This window comes from Ceratotherium simum, chromosome 14 (genome assembly GCF_057802395.1).
Source record: "Ceratotherium simum simum isolate JZ-2026a chromosome 14, ASM5780239v1, whole genome shotgun sequence".
Classification (NCBI taxonomy): domain Eukaryota; kingdom Metazoa; phylum Chordata; class Mammalia; order Perissodactyla; family Rhinocerotidae; genus Ceratotherium; species Ceratotherium simum.
This window is the reverse complement of record NC_141913.1, coordinates 49,183,217-49,204,912: the sequence shown is the minus strand read 5'-3', so window position 1 is coordinate 49,204,912 and position 21,696 is coordinate 49,183,217. Positions and strand designations below refer to the sequence as shown.

Below are 21,696 nucleotides of genomic sequence, written 5' to 3'. Positions count from 1 at the left end.
AACTGTTCTAAGTGTCAATAATTTACATAGCTTCTCAGTCTTGATTTCTACACATTTGACAAATGGAATGAAAAGTATTCCTTCTGAGTTTTGAACAATTTCTGGAGTAGTCAGTCTTAAGCGGTGAAGACTCTGGAAGAGAAGCTGTCAAACTCAACTATTTGCTTTTTTAACAATAAAATTGCCTCATCAGCACGGGACCGATCAGCCTCTCTGAAAGACACTTGAGATAAATATGAAGCTTCTTAGCAGTTTTGTTATTCTTGAATCAAACTGGCATATTCAGTACTGAAAGAAATAACTAATATTAGCATAAATTTGCTTCTTCTTGATGAGTTTAAGCTAGAACTGCGTTTAGCATATTATTATGCATATGACATAATAAAAAAAAAGATATTCTCCCACTGTTTAAAAATAGTAGAAATCTCGTTTCTAGTTTAATTTAGTATATTTGTGCAGGATATTTACATGAATTTAACATTGAAAGCATTTATACCTTGTCAGTATCATATGAAAGATAGTTACTTAGATGCAATAAAAAACTGGTAAATGACATGTACTCTCTTGCGTATCTGTTAAAAGATACATTTTTTAGAAGGGACTTTAATTAAGGTTTAAATAAGAAGAGCTAGAGACGTTCAACGAGAAGTAGAAGGCTCATCAGAAGGGGTGTGTGTGTGTGTGTGTATGTATATTTGTGTGCACACATGCGTGTGTGTGTGTGTGGTAATTCTATCCTGAGACTAGTGCAACAGAAAACTAAACATAAAGGGAGAGAACTCAGGCAAAGGTGACAAAGTTGAGGCTTTATAAATGTCCTCTTTTGACCTCTAAAGCTTTACACGTAACTGACATTTCCCCCTCAATGTCACACTGACCCTTCAAATTTAATATGTCACACATTGAACCCAGCAATTCCCTTTCTTCCTGAAAGCTTCTTGAAAACTAGCTCCTATCCTGTTTTCTTTATCTAATCCATCACACAAGCCTAAGTCCATCAGTCTCTCATTGCCATATCCACTTACTAAATATCACTGATATCATCTCTCCTTTCTATCCACATTTTTAGTCTCATTATTTATGTTGCTAAACATTTTCTTTTTTTTTTTTTTTTTTTTAATTTTTTGTTTATTGCAGTAACATTGGTTTATAACATTGTAAAAATTTCAGGTGTACATCATTGTACTTCTATTTCTGCATGGACTACATCATGTTCACCACCAAAATACTAATTACAACCCATCACCACACACATGTACCGAATTATCCCTTTCACCCTCCTCCCTCCCCCCTTCCCCTCTGGTAACCACCAATCCAATCTCTGTCCCTATGTGTTTGTTTATTGTTGTTATTATCTACTACTTAATGAAGGAAATCATACGGTATTTGACCTTCTCCCTCTGACTTATTTCACTTTGCATTATACCCTCAATGTCCATCCATGTTGTCACAAATGGCTGGATTTCGTCGTTTCTTATGGCTGAGTAGTATTCCATTGTGTATATATACCACAGCTTCTTTATCCATTCGTCCCTTGATGGGCACTTAGGTTGCTTCCAAGTCTTGGCTATGGTGAATAAGGCTGCAATGAACACAGGGGTGCATGTACCTTTGCAAATTGGTGTTTTCAAGTTCTTTGGATAAATACCCAAGAGTGGAATAGCTGGATCATATGGTAGTTCTATCGTTGATTTTTTGAGGAATCTCCATACTGTTTTCCATAGTGGCTGCACCAGTTTGCACTCCCACCAGCAGTGTATGAGAGTTCCCTTCTCTCCACATCCTCTCCAACACATGTTGTTTCCTGTCTTGTTAATTATAGCCATTCTGACGGGCGTGAGGTGATATCTCATTGTAGTTTTGATTTGCATTTCCCTGATAGTTAGTGATTTTGAACATCTTTTCATGTGTCTGTTGGCCATCTGTATATCTTCTTTGGAGAAATGTCTGTTCAGGTCTTTTGCCCATTTTTTAATTGGGTTGGTAGTTTTTTTGTTGTTGAGATGCATGAGTTCTTTATATATTTTGGAGATTAAGCCCTTATCAGATGTATGGTTTGCAAACATCTTCTCCCAATTGTTAGGTTGTCTTTTCGTTTTGTTGATGGTTTCCTTTGCTGTGCAGAAGCTTTTTAGTTTGATGTAGTCCCCTTTGTTTATTTTTTCTATTGTTTCTCTTGCCCGGTCAGACATGGTGTTTGAAAAGATGTTGCTAAGACCGATGTCGAAGAGCGTACTGCCTATGTTTTCTTCTAGAACTTTCACAGTTTCAGGTCTTACATTCAAGTCTTTAATCCATTTGGAGTTAATTTTTGTGTATGGTGTAAGGTAAGGGTCTACTTTCATTTTTTTGCATATGGCTATCCAGTTTTCCCAACACCATTTGTTGAAGAGACTTTCTTTTCCCCAATCTATGTTCTTGGCTCCTTTGTCAAAGATTAGCTGTCCATAGATGTGTGGGTTTATTTCTGGGCTTTCGATTCTATTCCATTGATCTGTGTGTCTGTTTTTGTGCCAGTACCATGCTGTTTTGGTTACTATAGCTTTGTAGTATATTTTGAAATCAGGGAGTGTGATACCTCCAGCTTTGTTCTTTTTTCTCAGGATTCCTTTAGCTATTCGGGGTCTTCTGTTGTTCCATATAAATTTTAGGATTCTTTGTTCTATTTCTGTGAAAAATGTTGTTGGAACTTTGATAGGGATTGCATTGAATCTATAGATGGCTTTAGGAAGTATGGACATCTTAACTATGCTAATTCTTCCAATCCAAGAGCACGGAATATCTTTCCATTTCTTTGTGTCGTCTTCAATTTCTTTCAGAAATGTTTTATAGTTTTCGGTGTACAGATCTTTCACCTCTTTGGTTAAGTTTATTCCTAGGTATTTTATTCTTTTTGTTGCAATTGTAAATGGGATGGTATTCTTAATTTCTCTTTCTGCTACTTCGTTGTTAGTGTACAGAAATGCAACTGATTTTTGTATGTTGATTTTGTATCCTGCAACTTTACCATATTCGTTTATTACTTCTAAAAGTTTTCTGGTGGATTCTTTAGGGTTTTCTATATATAAAATCATGTCATCTGCAAATAGTGACAGTTTCACTTCTTCCTTTCCAATTTGGATCCCTTTTATTTCTTTCTCTTGCCTGATTGCTCTGGCTAGGACTTCCAATACTATGTTAAATAGGAGTGGTGACAGTGGGCATCCTTGTCTGGTTCCTGTTCTTAGAGGGATAGCTTTCAGTTTTTCACCATTGAGGATGATATTAGCTGTGGGTTTGTCATATATGGTCTTTATTATGTTGAGGTACTTTCCTTCTATACCCATTTTATTCAGAGTTTTTATCATAAATGGATGCTGTATCTTGTCAAATGCTTTCTCTGCATCTATTGAGATGATCATGTGATTTTTGTTCTTCATTTTATTAATGTGGTGTATTACGTTGATTGATTTGCGAATGTTAAACCATCCCTGCATACCTGGAATAAATCCCACTTGATCATGGTGTATAATCTTTTTAACATATTGTTGTATGCGATTTACTAGTATTTTGTTGAGGATTTTCGCATCGATGTTCATCAGTGATATTGGCCTGTAATTTTCTTTTTTTGTGTTGTCCTTGTCTGGTTTTGGTATCAAGGTAATGTCAGCTTCGTAGAATGAGTTAGGGAGCTTCCCCCCTCCTCAATTTTTTGGAAGAGTTTGAGAAGGATAGGTATTAAGTCTTCTTTGAATGTTTGGTAGAATTCACCAGGGAAGCCGTCTGGTCCTGGAGTTTTATTTTTGGGGAGGTTTGTGATTACTGTTTCGATCTCCTTACTGGTGATTGGTCTATTCAAATTCTCTACTTCTTCTTGATCCAGTTTTGGAAGGTTGTATGATTCTAAGAATTTATCCATTTCTTCCAGATTGTCGAATTGGTTGGCATATAGTTTTTCATAGTATTCTCTTATAATCTTTTGTATTTCTGAAGTGTCTGTTGTAACCTCTCCTCTTTCATTTCTGATTTTACTTATTTGTGCCTTCTCTCTTTTTTTCTTGGTGAGTCTAGCTAAAGGTTTGTCTATTTTGTTGATCTTTTCAAAGAACCAGCTCTTGGTTTTATTAATTTTTTCTATTGTTTTTTTGGTCTCTATTTCATTTATTTCTGCTCTGATTTTTATTATTTCCCTTCTTCTACTGATTTTGGGCTTTGTTTGTTCTTCTTTTTCCAGTTCCTTTAGGTGCATTGTTAGATTGTTTACTTGAGATTTTTCTTGTTTGTTGAGAAAGGCCTGTATCGCTATAAACTTCCCTCTTAGAACCGCTTTTGCTGTATCCCATAAATTCTGGCATGTCGTATTTTCATTTTCATTTGTCTCCAGGTATTTTTTGATTTCTTCTTTGATTTCTTCGTTAACCCAGTCGTTGTTCAGTAGCATTTTGTTTAATCTCCATGTATTCGTGGCTTTTCTGATTTTCTTCCTATAGTTGATTTCTAGTTTCATACCGTTGTGGTCAGAAAAGATGCTTGGTATTATTTCAATCTTCTTAAATTTATGGAGACTTGTTTTGTGGCCTAATATGTGATCAATCCTGGAGAATGTTCCATGTGCGTTTGAAAAGAACGTGTATTCTTCGGTTTTTGGATGGAATGCTCTGTATATATCTACTAGGTCCATCTGTTCTAGTGTGTCGTTTAAGGCCAATGTTTCCTTATTGATCTTCTGTTTGGATGATCTATCCGTTGGTGTAAGTGGAGTGTTAAAGTCCCCTACTATTATTGTGTTACTGTCTATTTCTGTTTTTATGTCTGTTAATAATTGCTTTATATATTTAGGTGCACCTACATTGGGTGCGTAGATATTTACAAGTGTTATATCCTCTTGTTGGATTGTTCCCTTGATCATTATGTAATGGCCTTCTTTGTCTCTTTTTACAGTTTTTGTTTTAAAGTCTATTTTTTCTGATATGAGTACTGCTACCCCAGCTTTCTTTTCATTGCCATTTGCGTGGAGTATCTTTTTCCATCCCTTCACTTTCAGTTTGTGAGTGTCTTTAGGTCTGAAGTGTGTCTCTTGTATGCAGCATATATATGGGTCTTGTATTTTTATCCAGTCAGCCACCCTATGCCTTTTAATTGGAGCATTTAGTCCATTGACGTTTAAAGTAGCTATTGATAAGTATGTACTTACTGCCATTTTTTAACTTTTTTTTTTTTCCCTCAGTGTTTTAGTAGTCCTTCTCTGTTCCTTACTTCTTCTATACAGAATTGATGGTCACTTTAGTTTGACCTCTGTCTGAAACGTGTACTCTTTAACTACCCTCCTCCCTCCTTTTATGTTTTTGATATCATATCTAACCTCTTTTTTGTGCATTTGTGTCCATTACGTTCTAATCGTGGAAATAGATAATATTTCCTATTTGTGGTCTTCTCTTTTCCCCTTAAATCAGTCCCTTTAACATTTCTTGTAACACTGGTTTCTTGGTGACAAACTCCTTTAATTTTTGCTTATCTGGGAAAATTTTGATCTCTCCTTCCATTTTGAATGATAACCTTGCTGGGTAGAGTATTCTTGGCTGTAAGTTTTTTCCTTTTAGCACTTTAAATATATCGTGCCATTCTCTTCTAGCCTGTAAGGTTTCTGCTGAGAAGTCAGCTGATAGCCTTATGGGGTTTCCTTTGTATGTAACTTGACATTCTCTTGCGGCTTTTAGGATTCTCTCTTTATCTTTAATTCTGGACATTTTGATTATGATGTGTCTTGGTGTGGGCCTCTTTGGGTTTATCTTGTTTGGGGCTCTCTGTGCCTCCTGTACCTGGATGTCTGTTTCCTTCCTTAGGTTAGGAAGTTTTCATCTATTATTTCTTGAAATAGATTCTCTGCCCCCTTGTCTCGCTCTTCTCCTTCCAGGACACCTATAACACGGATGTTAGTGCGCTTGATGTTGTCCCAGAGGTCCCTTAGACTGTCCTCACTCTTTTTAATTCTTTTCTCTTTTACCTGTTCACCTTGGGTAATTTCTTCTAGTCTTTCTTCCAGCTCACAGATCCGTTCTTCTGTATCCTCTACTCTGCTTTTGAGTCCCTCTAATGAATTTTTCATTTCCAGTATTGTATTCTTCATTTCTGATTGGTTCTTTTTATATCTTCCATTTCTTTGTTGACATTCTCACTGAGTTCATCTATTCTTCTCCCCAGATCAGTGAGCATCCTTAACACTCTTAGTTTGAACTCTCTGTCGGGTAGGTTGCTCATTTCTGTTTCACTTAGTTCCTTTTCTGGGGTTTTGTCCTGTTCCCTTACTTGGAATGTATTCTTTTGCCTCCTCATTTTGCCTCTTTCCCTGTGCTTGTGTCTACGTATTAGGTAGGTCAGATACGTCTCCTGCTCTTGGATAGGTGACCTTATGTAAGTGATGCCTTAGGAGGCTTCCAGTGTGCTTCCCTCAGTTCTCAATGTTCCAGGGGTGGCCCCTATGTGGGCTACGTGTGTCCTTCTATTGTGGCCTGTTAGCTCTCCCTATAGGCGCCCAGGGAGGCTGAGTTATGCTCCTGGCCAGCTATTGTAATGCTCAGCTGCTTGTAGTTGTTGTGGGCCCTTCAGTCTCTTTATCAGGTGTGGGGAGCCCCAGCACAGTTGGCTGTAAGTTCTAATACCACATTTGTGTTGCAGTATTTCTTTTAAGTGAGTAGGCCCCCAGTGTGGCAGGTTGTTAGGCTCAGGGCCTTAGAATTGCTGTAAACCTCTAGCCTCTTAGGTCTCTTGTCAGCTCTCTGAGGATGGCAGCTGGGTGGGGCTGCCCTCAGGCACAGGAGCACCCAATTGTTTCAGGTTTTGGAAGGTGGGGCAAACCTCCTATGTGGGTCTTTGAGAAGCACAAGTCTTCTGCAGCTGACAATCCCTGTTGCCCACAGGTCCACACACACAGTCAACACAGTCTTGCCCCGTGTGAGCGCCCCGACCTCCCCAAGCGGACCCAGTCTCTCCACGGCGGGAGCGCCACACACTCCGCCACCACCCCACACTCTCCACCCGCTCCTTGTGCACACCCTGCCCCGCTCAAGTCAGCTCAGTTGCCAGGCTGCAGAGAATCCAGTCACCAATCTATGCAGGCCCACACGTTGCCTGAGGGCTTGTTGTTGGGTGGGGCCAGTCTCTAGGGTGGGCTGCCTGCCCTGGCTGAGCTGGATTAAATCAGTGCTCTAGCGGGTGGAGCAGACCCTGGGCTAGCAGGTCTCAGGGAGAACTCCAATGGCGTCTGTGTCAGCACGCTCACACCAGGCCACAACAATGGCCGCCGCCAATGTCCCAGTCCCTGGAGAGGTCTCACCCCTCACCGAGATGCACTCAGGGCCTATTAGGTGAGCCTCTTGTCACCGAAGCACTGTGCACCTTTCTTTCTGGTGATTTTAGGATGCTTTCTGGAACGGGTGAGTTTGTGCGCGGGCCCTTTAAGAGCCAGTTTTAGTTTCTTTGTGAACCGGGTTTTCTGGGGGTGCTACCCAATGCTTTAGTAGCAGGCGAAGTCAGATATTATGCCACTCGTCTCGATTGTGCTGGGTCCACAAAAAGCCCACAGCGGGGGCGCTCCCCGGCTCTGGGCCCCGCGCCTCCAGGGAGGCTGCGTACCTGTGAGCTGCTCCCGGCGGCCGTGACGCTGGCGGCTTGTGAAGGCTGCGTTTTTCCTTTCTGGAAGGGAGTCTCTGCCTCTTCTACCCCAGTTAGGATGGTCCGTTGTTGCAGGAGTTCCTCTTATCCAGTTTTCAGTTCTGTCTCAGGGGTAATTTTTCCACGAGTAGTTGTAAATTGGCTGTGTCCACGGGAGGAGGTGAGTTCAGAGTCTGCCTACACCGCCATCTTGACTCCGCCCCTAAACATTTTCTTACAACACAATTCTTGAAAGCCTAAGGGTTAAGATAGGAGTGAAATGACTTGCTTGTTAGATCCCTAATGCCAAGGATGAGTTCAATATAGCAAACCTGTGAGGTGATTCCAACTGCTTTTTTTTCAACCTGTTCTTGAAGTATGTATTGAACAAAGGTGGAGTAGAGAAGCTGTGTTAGCATCATTTTATTTTGCATGACTTTAAAGCTAGCTTTTCTAAATATCAGTAATATATCTAGTTTCTCAGTTTTAATAACTGACTTCATCAACAAAGACTTGTGTATTTTTGGTAGAGGCCACTAAAACGAAGTGTCTGGGCATGAAGATTAACTAATGGTTAATCTGTTAGGAGTGCTTTTGGCTGTAAGTAATGAAAATCTGTAAACTTAAAAATCAAATTTGCCTGTTATTTTATCTCAAAATGAGTTTATTCAGAAATAGCCGAAAGAATTGCAATTCGGGATGTGCATGCTGTGGCAAACCATAAACAAATCTGGAAAAGAAAGGACGTAAGCTGCTTTTAGAGAGAAGAAGGGAAAGTAGGGAGGGACTGTTCTAAACAAAAATCTGCTGGGGGAAAATAACAGTTCAGGGCCACAACAGTTTCTCATTGGCTGAGCTGCAGCATTTCTCACTGGCTGGGCCGTTGCCTGGTGGGGAGAGAAATCTTCTTTCACTAGTAAAGTAGTTTTACTTCCTGTCGAAGATGCAAGTCTGTCTCTTCCTGTTTGGTGTAACTGACAATGTATGATAGGGTATGAGAATTCCCCCTTCAGGCCTTCCCAACTCCAATTTAGTTAAGGTTTCTTTTATTAATTTCCACATAACTAACAGTAGCTGTGAGAAATTGGGATTTATGTCTGTAACATAACATGGAGTCTGGAAGTTGGCAGTCCAGAGCTAGTGTGATGTCATCAGCAGCCATGCCTTTCTGCCCTCCCATTTTTAGGGTGTTGGCTTTTCTACTCGTACCTCCATGAATCATGTTTGCCATCTGGATAGGAAGAAGGGGAAAGATCTAATGGGGAAAAAGGCAAAGAGATGTGTCAGCTGATTCTCCCTTTCTGTCAGGGAAGCAATGTCTTTCCCAAATGCCCCGTCCAACAGATTTTGGATTATGTCTCAAAGGCCGAAACTCTAACTGGTGCACATTCATTCTAAACTGGAAGATGGTTAGAGAAAAGGAAGTCGTGGTTCCGAGTGGGGGTGGGAAACAGCCAACCACGTGTCTGTCACAGTTAAGGAAGATATTTTGAGGCCAGTCCATTTCATAAGATGAGGTGACATGGACCTTAAAGACCTTTATCACTTTTAGAATGCAACAAAGCCTAAGAGAGTGTTAGAAGGCAGCTGAGAAAGAGGAGAAAGTTTTCTTAGAATTATAGAAGTATCCAACAACCAACCAAATAGTAAAATCTAAAAGGGACATATTTTGGTTCTATATTTGATTAAATACTCAACTATACAAGAAAGCCATGGCTAAAGAGTAGTAATTGAAAGAAAACCTTGACGAGGTCAATAATGTGATCTAGCAACCCAAAAAGCTGGTTTTCTCGTGACCTATGCTGATTGATGGTTATTGTCTCTACTAGGTCTAATTTACCTAAGTCAGATGTTACAGACCTGGTTTTTGTCAAGAAGATTTGCTTTTCCATCATTATTTTGTCATTTACAGATTTTACTCTGTGTGGTTTTAGCTTTTTACAGTGTTATTTGATGGTGTTTCTACCAAGTCTGATTTTTCCTAGGTTTTCTTAGGTTCCTAATTTTCCTAAAATTTTTTGGGTGTCCTATGAAACCAAAAGGAAGAGGTTCTTAAGTCAGACGTAGATCTGAAAGACATGTCACCATGTGTAGTATTAGCCATTTCCAGTTGTATCTTATGCTGATTACTTTTACCATTCATTCAGCACAGATGTTTTGAGTTTCTATATATGCTGGCCGTGTTCTAGCTGCTGGTGATACATTGGTGAATAGAGCTTACCATCTACTTGGGGAAACAAATAATAAATAAAATGCTTGCAATAACGATAAAATGTCAGGTAGTATTAAATGTCAGGAAGAAAAATAGATCGATCGGAGGAGACGTTTAAGCAGTAACCTGAATGAACAGAGAGTGAACCATGAACTATATGAGTAAAGAGCACTGCAGATAGAGATAGTGCGGAACATAAAAGGGCATGAGGTGAACACGCGCGTGGTGTGTTTGAAGAACAGCAAGAGGACCAGCCTTAAGCGGAGTGTGCTCGCAGAAGAGCTGTAGGAAATAAGGTTGGAGGGATAGGCGGGGGCCAGACCATATGGGGCTATTTAGACCACAGTTAAGACTCCAGAATTTTTCCTCGTTGTGGCAAGAAGCCATCGGAAGGTTTCCAAGGCTCCTTTGTCTGTTGTGTGGATAATAACTTTAGGAGGACGAGAGCGAAATCAAGGAGATCAGTTAAGAGACCCTTGCAGGTGAATGCTCATAGCGGGTTGGTGGAGGTGATCTTCATTATCATTTGGATAAAAACCCAGTAGTATGTATTTATTTTTGGAATCAAAGAGTATTCATGAGGCAAACTCATAGTGGGATCTAGGTTCTTCGCAATTTCAAAACATCGTAGAGATAAAATGATGTTATAAAACTACCCTCCTTTTAATAGAAATATTATATCCAGAACAAAGAGAGTGATAATCCCATCCTACTTTCATGGTGATTTGATCACCATGAGTATTGAACAGTGTGTTACATTTATGCCTCCTATTTGAACAGTATGTGAATAAACAAGGGACACATTCAAAGGAAAGTGATGAGCATGCTGAAGGCTTCTGCGAGTGAATAGTGCGCTGGGGAGACAGTGCATAATGGTTAAGAGCACAGGCTCTGAGGCCAGACATGCTATGTTGAAAGTCTGCTCTCTTGCTAGCTGTGTGACCTTGGGCAACCTACTTCTCTTTTCCTCAGTTTCCACAGAATGGTTCAAGAATATGAAGATTTGCTCTGGAAAAGTTTGTCCTTCTCGTTAATGAAGGCTTAGATCAGACATCATATTCTCCAATACACTTTTCTTATCCAGCTGCCCCACCCTCAAATTTCTAGCTGAGTTAGGTAACTCATAGAGTGATAAAACTGTTTCTTACTTTTCTGTTTCACACCCTGTTGTGAGCTGAATTGTGTCCCCCCAAAATTAATATGTTGAATGTGACTGTATTTCAAGATAGGGCCTTCAGAGATAATTAAGGTAAAATGAGGTCATATGAGTGGACCCTAGTCCAGTATAACTGGCATACTTTTAAGAAGAGGAGATTAGGACACAGACACACACAGTGGAGAGACCATGTGAACGTAGAGGGAGAAGATGGCCATCTACAAGCCAAGGAAAGAGGCCTCAGAGTGAAACCAACTCTGCCAACACCTTGATCTTAGACCTAGCCTCCAGAACTATGAGGACAAAAATGCCTGTAGTTTAAGCCACCCAGTCTGTGGTACTTTGTTTTGGCAGCCCTAGCAAACTAATACACACCCTTTGGACTCTATGATGGTAGAGATTATATCTTTCATTTGTCTTTAATTTTGTCTAAAGCTTTTGTTACAAGGAGTGAGAAAGAAACCAGTATATATTAGGCACCTACAATATGCAGGCACTGTATTACGTGACTTAATTTTCCCAACAATACAATGAAGTAGATATTATTGTGCCCATTCTATAGATAAGGAAACTGAGGCTGAGAAGACAGTAAGTAACTTAACCAGGAGTGTCTTACCTCAGAAGGATTCCAGAATGTCATCTGTGTCATACAATAAAATAACTTGCTTCAGAAAAACATTTGAAAACATCAAACAAAACTTTAAAAGAGACATTTTAAGGTCTGTTGCGTTTAAATTGTGTTTATTTGTTTTCTTTTTTTCTAGAAGAACTGGATCTGATAGGGTGGAATTTTTGTTTCACTGATTATAATTCAAAGAAAGAAAGCACTTTGTAATAATTGGAGCTGTCTAAACTGGAGTGGATTCTGTTACTGGAACCACTAAAGCTAGTGCTAGACAAAGCCTTCATTACTTTGGGAATTCATGCTTTGAGTAGAAGGTTGTACTGGATAACCATTGTGTTCTCTACAAACTTTTTTTTTAACCACAATTTGTTTCTTTTCTTTTTATTGCAGTAACATTGGTTTATAACATTGTATAAATTTCAGGTGTACATCATTATGCTTCTATTTCTGCATACATTTCATCATGTTTACCACCCAAAGACTAATTACAATCCATTAGCACACACATGTGCCTAATCATCCCTTTCACCCTCCTCCCTCCCTCCTTCCACTCTGGTAACCATCAATCCCATCTCTGTCTCTATGTGTTTGTTTGTTGTTGTTTTTATCTTCTACTTATGAGTGAGATCATGCGGTATTTGACCTTCTCCCTCTGACTTATTTCGCTTAGCATAACACCCTCAATGTCCATCCATGTTGTCACAAATGGCTGGATTTCATCGTTTCTTATGGCTGAGTAGTATTCCGTTGTGTATATACACCACATCTTCTTTATCCCTTTATGGGATTGTCCTTTTATGGGCATCTAGGTTGCTTCCAAGTCTTGGCTATTGTGAATAACACTGCAGTGGACACAGGGGTGCATGTATCTGTATGCATTGGTGTTTTCATGTTCTTTGGATAAATACCCAGCAGTGGAATAGCTGGTTCATATGGTAGTTGTGTTCTTAATTTTTTGAGGAATCTCCATACTGTTTTCCATAGAGGCTGCACCAGTTTGTACTCCCACCAGCAGTGTATGAGAGCTCCCTTCTCTCTACATCTTCTCCAACAATTGTTGTTTCCTGTCTTGTTAATTATAGCAATTCTGATGGGCGTGAGGTGATATCTCATTGTAGTTTTGATTTGCATTTCTTTGATAGTTAATGATGTTGAATATCTTTTGATGTGCCTGTTGGCCATCTGTATATCTTCTTTGGAGAAATGTCTGTTCAGGTCTTTTGCCCATTTTTTTAATTGGGTTGTTAGTTTTTTTGTTGTTGAGATGTATACGAGTTCTTTATATATTTTGGAGATTAACCCCTTATCAGATATATGGTTTGCCAATATCTTCTCCTAATTGTTAGGTTGTCTTTTCATTTCGTTGATGATTTCCTTTGCTGTGCAGAAGCTTTTTAGTTTGTCTACAAACTCTAAATCAGATTAACACACTTTATTGTACATCTGTTAAATCAGGTTTGTTTTGAATGATAATATTTCAGTAAGACATGACCAGTCTGACTTGTGGTATATATCTGCATATATGAGATACATGTTGAATTATATTTCTGTATTTCAAACCTATAGAAATAGGAAAACTATTATTTCTTAAAAGGAAGTCATAAACCTTGACCAAAATCGCATACCTTATATAAAAATTAACTCAAGATGGATCATGGATTTAAACTTTTAGGAAAAAAATGAAGAAAATCTTTGAGATTTGGTCTAGGGAAAGAGTTAGACTTGACAACAAATCCATGATCCATAAAAGGAAAAATTGATAAATTGGACTTCATCAAAATTAAAAGCTTTTGCTCTGCAAAAAACCATGTTAAAAGAATGAAAAGACAAGCTACATACTGGGAGAAAATATTTACAAACCACATATCTGACAAAGGACTACTATCTAGAATATATAAAGAACTCATAAAATTCAGCAGTAAAAAAACAAACAATTTGGGGCCGGCCTGGTGGCACAGTGGTTAAGTTCGCATGCTCTGCTTTGGCGGCCTGGAATTCACAGGTTTGGATCCTGGGCACGGACCTACACACCGCTCATCAAGCCACACTGAGGCAACGTCCTCCATACAAAAAGTAGAGGAAGAATTGGCACACGTGTTAGCTCAGGGCCCATCTTCCTCACAAAAACAAACAAACAAAACAAAACAAAAACAAACAATTCAATTGGAAAATGAGCAAAAGATCTGAAGAGGATATACAGATGGCAAAGAAGCCAGTGAAAAGATGTTCAGCATCATTAGCCATTAAGGACATTAAAACCACAGCGATGTATCAGTATATGACTATCAGAATAGCTAAAATAAAAAATAGTGACATCATCAAATGCTGGTGAGGATGCAAAGAATTGCTCCCATACATTGCCGATTGGAATGTAAAGTGGTACAACCGCTCTGAAAAGAGTGTTACAGTCTCTTGTGAAACTAAACATGCAACTGCCATATGATCCAGCAATTGTACTCTTGGGTGTTTTTCCTAGAGAAATGAAAACTTATGTAATAGCCACAAACTAGAACAACCTTGATGTCCTTCAGTGCTTGAATGGTTAAGCAAAGTGTGGTATATCCATACAATGGAGTACTACTCAGCAATAAAGAGGAACAAACTGTTGATACACTCAGTACCTCAGATGAATCTCAGATGAATGTCAAGGGAATTGTGTGAGTGAAAAAAGGCAATCCCAAAAGGTTATGGAGTGTTATATGAATGATTCCACTTATACAAAATTCTCAAAATGACAAAAGTATAGAAATGGAGAACAGTTTAGTGGTTGCCAGGGGTTAGGAATTAGGCAGGGAGGGGATCAGGTGAGAGGAGGATAGGTGTGGCTGTAGAAGAATATCATGAGGGATCCTTATGATGATGGGAACATTCTGTATCTTGACAGTATCAATGTCAATATCCTGGTTGTGATATTGTACTATAGTTTTGTAAGATATTACCATTGGGGGAAACTGGACAAAAGGTATATGGATCCCTCTACTATTTCTTACAATTGCATGTGAATCTGTAATTATCTAAAATAAAAAGTTTAATTAAAAAATCATAATTCATGTGTCTTTCATACCATTGAAATAAATATTCAAAGCATTAAATAACATTTTTGAAGTCCAGCTCATCACTGTGGGACAGTAGTCCATGGTAATGTGAAAAGAGCTTTTGTCGAAGGTAGTATTTTCAGAAGCAAAAATATTAAAAGAATATTGGGTTATTTGATTCTTCTCATTTTGATGTTAATGTGCTCTAAAAATGTGCCTGTTGTATTATGTGTAATTTTTCTTTATTTTTTTTTCCAGTCTTTTTCTCATGGTTCTCGTCATATCAGACATTATGGCTTTGGTAAGTCATTCTTGGATATTCAGTATAAATAAGATTGAGAAACTAAGTGCTGAGTTAATTTAATCAAGAGAAATAAGAATGCTTTTCTGCACATGAAATCTTTAGATATTGAGTTATAAGTGCTGTCATAATTTATACATATAAATTACTTTCTTTTTATGTGACTTATTATGTAGTAAGAGCGCTCTTCTTAAGGTGTCAAAAGTCTTCTTATTTGATTTATTTGAATCTGTCATTTTATACCTATGGTGTATTGTCCCTGAAATGAGCCTTCCTTAAAAAGTTAACAAAAAAATCTAACTTTAGATTTAGATAATACATCATTTTCCCACTTGCAATGTTGATTGTTTTAACCCTTTTTTCAGATTGAGAAAGAAAGGGAAAAAGGGAGGGAGAAAGGGAAGGAAGGAAAGAGGAAATAGAGCTTTTCCAGTAGGAAGATGTTACCAGGATGATAGCTCTAATAAATGAGTTCTGAGTGAGGAGCATGCAGGTGGGCCTCTTGTGTGTAGTGTACATATTAACAAAAAGAACCCATTTTATACCTGCAAGTTCAGGGGGTTCCTAAAACTACCCTCAGGTTTGATAATTCATTAGATGGCCTCATAGAACTCACTGAAGACTGATATTCACAGGTATGGTTGATTACAGGGGAAGGATACAGGTTAAATTCAGCCAAAGGAAGAGACACAGAGGGCAGAGTCCAAGAGGGGTCCAGATGCTGAGGTCTGGTCATCCTCTCCCTGTGCACTTGGGGCAGTGTTACTCTTCCAGCATTGATGTGTGACAATACACACAGAGTACTGCCAGCCAGGCTCACCAGAGCCTTGGTATCCAGACTTTTTGTTGAGGTTCAGTCACATATTATTCCCTTGGCTAACCTTTAATCTCCAGCCCTTCTAGAGGTAGAACTGATAACACACGGCCCAAAGCCCCCAACATAAATCACATTAGACTGTCCAGCAGCTAAGGCCTCCCAGGCAAAATGCTCCTATCAGGCAGGACAGTCCAAGGGCCTAGAAGACACCTCCCAGCAGCTGAAGGCGAAGGCCAGAGCTCTTGGGTAAGGTTAATTCTTCACTACACAACATCCTATGCTAGAAGCGATTAGAGACAGCAATTAGGGTAACTTCCCACATCAGAATCGTAGTCACTTGATTTAGATGAGAGCATTTTTGTGTTGTATTGAACTGGATATCCAATATATTTCTGAAATTGACCACACATAATGTTAGTACAAATCAGCTTCCAGTTTCGCTCACAAAGTGTCAAATAGACAAGACATGTTAATAGAAGAGAATTTAAGTTCTCTGATTAATTTTATGGAGTCAGATTGCTTGCTTTAACGTAGAAAGCCATTTGTGGTCTAGCTTCTGCTTACTTAACTGGCATCATCTCTTCCTTCTCCCTCCTTGTTTTCTCCACACCAACCTCCCCTGGGACCTGCCAAGCTCTATCTGGACTCTCAACATTTATATAGGTTGCTTCCTCTGTCAGAAACATACTTCTCCTTCAATCTCCCCAATCTCCTCTTTCATCTGACTCTTACTTTTCACTTAGATCTTTAGACTTTTTATTAGGGCACCTTCCTTTATACCCCAGTCGGGGTATGTACCCCTTCCTCAGAGCTCCCGTAATTGCCTGTAATTTCCGATAACACTCATCATGCGCACACATGCCTGACAATTTGACTGAATCATTCAGTAGATTATACACCTCCTGAAAAGAAGTTTTTCTCTAGGACCTAACATAGTGATTAGCTCATAGTAGGCTGTCAGTAAGTATTTGTTGATAATTGGATGATATGGCTTCTTTTCACAGAGGTCTTTGGCATTAGTTAGTGTCTTTTATTAAAGTTGGTTTTCTTTATTTCTAGTTATTCACAAGTGTCACTGTTATGTTTGTTTGATTGAATAGTAATGCTATTTCTGGCTTTTAGGCTATTGCTCATTTTGGTCCAAGCAAAAATTTCAATAAAGGGCATATTCGTATTGATTCCAGTCAGATAGTGGTTCTGAGGGGTCAGAAATCTGAAAAACACATAATCCTAAAACAGCAGTGTTTTTTGGCTGACTCTCAATAGCTTTCATTTTTTAATGCAGCCATATTTTGTTTTATTTTACAGCATTTTTTCTTCTTGGTCAGGGATTATGGCAGCTGGCTTGATATTGGAACAAGGTATAGTATATATTCACATAAAACTTCTTGAGAGTGCAGTGAAAAAAAGTAACTTGATATCTTAGTATAGAAGATGGCCATTTGATTTTTGAGGTAAGCACAGCAAGTAGCAATTATTTTAAGCCTCTGGAAGTGAGACATCTCTCCAGTTCTTGGCGTTAACACATTAGCAAGTGTTTTCTTGGGAGGATGTGGGGATGCATGTTAGGTCTGGAGAGAACAACAGGATAGTGGGAAGTGGGAGAGAAACTTCTTGATTCTGGGTTTTCAGAGTAGATCACTCCAAGGTCTGAGTTCTCATAATCTCTCAATCTTTCTTTAGAAAAGTGAAGCTATTCAAGTTGCATTGTGAATTTTCTGTGGCAGGTTAAATTGCATGCAATCATTATCTGCCTCTTAGAATCTTAATATGGGAACATTTTAACACGTGGTACCTATAACATTGTTATTTAAAGTATTATCTGAACAAAAAGTCAGTTTCCTCTTTGTTGTGATTTGAATGTCAATGATTGCCATAATCTGTTAAATTTCTTCTCTTCAAGAGGCGGAGAGCAAAGTTCATCCTCTTGCCTTTTTGTTTTCTTTTTTTTTTTTTTGGTGAGGAAGATCAGCCCTGTGCTAACATCTGCCAATCCTCCTCTTTTTTTTTTTTCTGCTCAGGAAGACTGGCCCTGGGCTAACATCCGTGCCCATCTTCTTCCACTTTATATGGGACGCCACCACAGCATGGCTTGCCAAGCAGTGCGTCGGCGTGTGCCCGGCATCCGAGCCAGCGAACCCTGGGCCGTCTCAGCGGAGTGCGCGCACTTAATTGCTTGCGCCACTGGGCCAGCCCCTCCTTTTTGTTTTCAAATGAGTTCGGAGGCAGAATACATTTTTATAGACTGACTTTATTTCATGTAGTCAGTATTGATTCAGCACTTGTGTTGCCAGGAATTGTGTAGGTTCAGGTGAGACACTGTTAGACGTTCTCTCTTCTGTACCTACTACTTAGGCAGCTCACGGCTGGTACTGCCTTGTTATTTATATACGTGTCTGCCTCCCCCAGTAGTCATCCGATTTCAGTCTCTTTCATTCCATATGTGCTAGGCATGTAAAAAGTACTCTGTAGATCATTGATTTTGTTTTTGTTACACTTAAGTTTGAACGCTTAGGGAAAGTTTTGATGTTTCCTTCTCACCAGCCCTTTGACCCCGAAGTATCCAGAGAGATAGTGGGTCCGAGCGTGGGCTTTAGACCAGAGCACCTGGGATTGAGCCATTTCTGCCATTTTTAGATGTGAGACTATTGGTACGTGACTCAGTCTCTCTAATCTCCCCGTTGTTTGTAGTCATTTTGAATGAATCAATCCATGTAAAGCATTTAGTGCAGTGCCTGGCATCTAATAAGCTTCAATAAATGACAGCTATTATTACTGATGTTATTTTCTAGCTCTATTTTTTTATCCTTCATAGTGTTTCTTGTATTTGACATACCCCTTCTTACTCTCTCCGTAGTTTGATTACTTTTTTAAATTTTAGACATAGGTCAGAATTTTGTTTGGAACATATTTTGATAAAATATAGTATTTTTGTGTGTGAGACTTTTTATTTTATTTTTAATTGTGGTAAAATATAGATAACATAAAATTTGCCATCTTAACCCTTTTAAGCAAACAGTTCAGTGGCGTTAAGTACATTTGCATTGTTGTGCAACTATCGCCATCATCCATCCCCAGAATTCCAGAACTCTCTTCATCCTGCAAAACTGAAACTCTGTACCCATCAAACACCAACTCCCCATTCTCGCCTCCTCACCTGCCCTGGCAACACCATTCTACTTTCTGTCTCTATGAATTTGACTACTCTAGGTTATTTCATATATATGAAATTATGCAGTATTTGTCCTTTTGTGACTGACTTATTTCACTTAGCCTAATGTCCTCAAGGCTCATCATGTTATAGCATATGTCAGAATTTCCTTCCTTTTTAAGGTTGAATAATACTCTATTGTACATAAACCACACGTTGTTTGTTTATGGATGCTTGGGTTGCTTCCACTTTTTGTCTATTGTGAATAATGCTGCTGTGAATATGGGTGTGAGACTTCTTTGATGGGAGAAATCTATATTGGTTTTGGCTCTAAAGAGGTGGCAAAGAATGAAGAGGATATAATTTTCACATGAAAATGTGCATCATTAATTTCTGCACAGCATTATTAGCTTATATATGCAAATTAATGATTTAATTTTACCTGATTAGCTTGAGGTTTATCTTACTTGGGAAATTTTTCCTTCAAAGTACAAATTTTACTGTTATTACCAGTAATAACGTGTAAAACACAAAGCATTTTAAATATCCATGATCTCAACTGAATCCAGCAAGTATTTATTGGTCACAAACTGTATGCCAGGTGAGTTGCTGGTGGTGAAAAACAGTCTTGGGCTTTCAGGGAGCTTGAGGTTAGAGGAGGAAACAGATTCATGAGCAGGCAATATGGTGCAGTGTAAGAAGTTCCACAATAGTCTCTGGGGTGCTATGGGGACATTTGTCAGGGCACCTGCCTCAGCCTTGCAGGGTAAGGGAAGGCTTCTCCCGGGAGGGACTGTTTAAACACTGCAAGTCTGGGTTTTAGAAGAGCACACTGGGTCACAAGATCTAGGGAGAGTGTGTAGAGTGAGAAAAGACAAAGATCTAAAGTGGCGCCGTAGGGAGCCCCTGATATTTAAGGGCAGAGAACGAGCAGTGTGGAAATGAGACCAAAAGAAGTGGCCAGAAAGGCAGGAGAAAACCAGGCGAGAGAGTATTGTGGACATCAAAAGAGCATTGCAGGAAGGAGGGAGGTTATCCAGACATTACAGAGAGATCGGGTAGGAAAAGACAGAAAGATGTGCTCTGGATTGCGCAGCAGGGTCATTGATGAGCTTGGCGAGGGAAGTTTCAGTGGTAGGATTTAGTACTAGATTGCTGCACTGAATCAGATCCACTGATTTCCGGGTGAGGACCACAGACCAAAGATAATCATTTTTCTCCTCTCAACCAAGACCCCAATAAAGTAACAAACGCAGCAAAGTGAAGAGAATGGCAGAAGGACCATCAGCAAATGCGAGTTCAACAAATTCCTAGAAGATGGGTAGTCAGAGAGAGGAAGCAGAGCCCAGAATCTATCAGCGGGTACTGCCCAAGGAACAGGGAGCCCCAGAGGCTCCAGACTCAGTGAGACAGTGATATGGAGAGTAGGAGTGAGGAAGGGAGAGCCAGATGTGATCTACTGAACGTCTGTCTACCTAATGATGCTATCAACTGGCTCTCCACAGCCTCTCCTCCTTCCTTCGTCCCCATGCAGAAAGTGCTACAGGCATTTTACTTCCAGGGAAAGACCAGAGGACACCTGTAAAGAGACTGAAAACACGGGAAGACTTTCACTGCTGTGATACATATGCTTCCACCTCAGAGAATAGCCATCCTCCCTTCTAGCATTTGGAGCCTCCTCCCACCCCTAGCCCCAAGGGCAGAGGCAGGCACCCCTCCTACTCGTCCTAAAACATGATGTAGCAATTTTTGTCACATATGTAGAACTTACCAGCAACCGTCCTATTTTTGGGTGACACCAAAAGGAAGATGACACTTTCTTAAAAAGTTAAATATACACTACCGTACAGCCCAGCAACTCCATGCCTAGATATTTACCCAAGAGAAGGAAAAACATACGTACACAGAAAGCCTCGTACAGGACTTGTCAAGGCAGCTTTATTCATAATAGCCAAAATCTGGAAACAACCCAGATGTTCATCAGCATGTGATAAACAAATTGTGCTGTATCCACACAATGGAATAATACTTATTCATAAAAAGAAATGAGCGACTGATGAGCTCAACTACATGGATGAATCTCAGAAATTTTACATTGAGTGAAAGAAACTGGGTACATAAGAGTACATATTGTATTATTCCATTTATATAAAATTCTGAAACAGGCAGAATTAATCTGTAGTCACAGAAAGCTGATCAGTGTTTGTCTGGGGCTAGGAGTTAGGGTGAACTTGACTGTAAAAGGGCATATGGGAACTTTTGGGGTGATGGAAAGGTTGTGTATCTTGACAGTGGTGATGGTTATGTGGGTGTACCATTTGTCAATACTCATCTAACTGGACACTCAAAATTGTTCTATTTTTTATATATAAATTATACCTCAAAATTGATTCATAAGGAAAAGCAGAACTAAAAGAACTATCCAAAATTGAAATGAGTAGTGTATAGTATAAGTAGGCTAAATTCTCCTCTTTCCTAGCAAGGACTTAATAAATAATGTTTTACATTGATTCATCAATAAACAACAACATAAAGATACTAATTCATGTTAAGGAGATAACCACTAGAAGATCTAAAAGAGTTAGGGTTAGAGTGGTTGCTCTGAAAAGTGGGTAAGAAGGAAGGAGGGATTGTTGCTTTTTATTATAAATCTGTCTCCATTATTTTGCTTTTTTAGTAGTGTATGTATGACACTGACAGAAATTAAAGGGAAATGAATAAATGAAATGGGAGGTCAGGAAGGGGGGGTATAAGTCTAGACCACTCTTTC

General features: G+C 39.3%; 1 protein-coding gene across 4 annotated transcripts in view; it reads left to right on the top strand.

The window, feature by feature from the left end:
* Positions 1 to 21,696, top strand: part of PIGN (phosphatidylinositol glycan anchor biosynthesis class N) — a 126,230-nt gene that overhangs the window by 87,660 nt on the left and 16,874 nt on the right. For all 4 annotated transcript variants that reach the window (XM_087439316.1, XM_087439314.1, XM_087439315.1 and 1 more), the window contains 2 exons: positions 14,916 to 14,958; positions 17,084 to 17,136. In XM_087439316.1, coding sequence (XP_087295442.1) covers positions 14,916 to 14,958; positions 17,084 to 17,136 — 96 coding nt within the window. The remainder of the gene's footprint in view (positions 1 to 14,915; positions 14,959 to 17,083; positions 17,137 to 21,696) is intronic.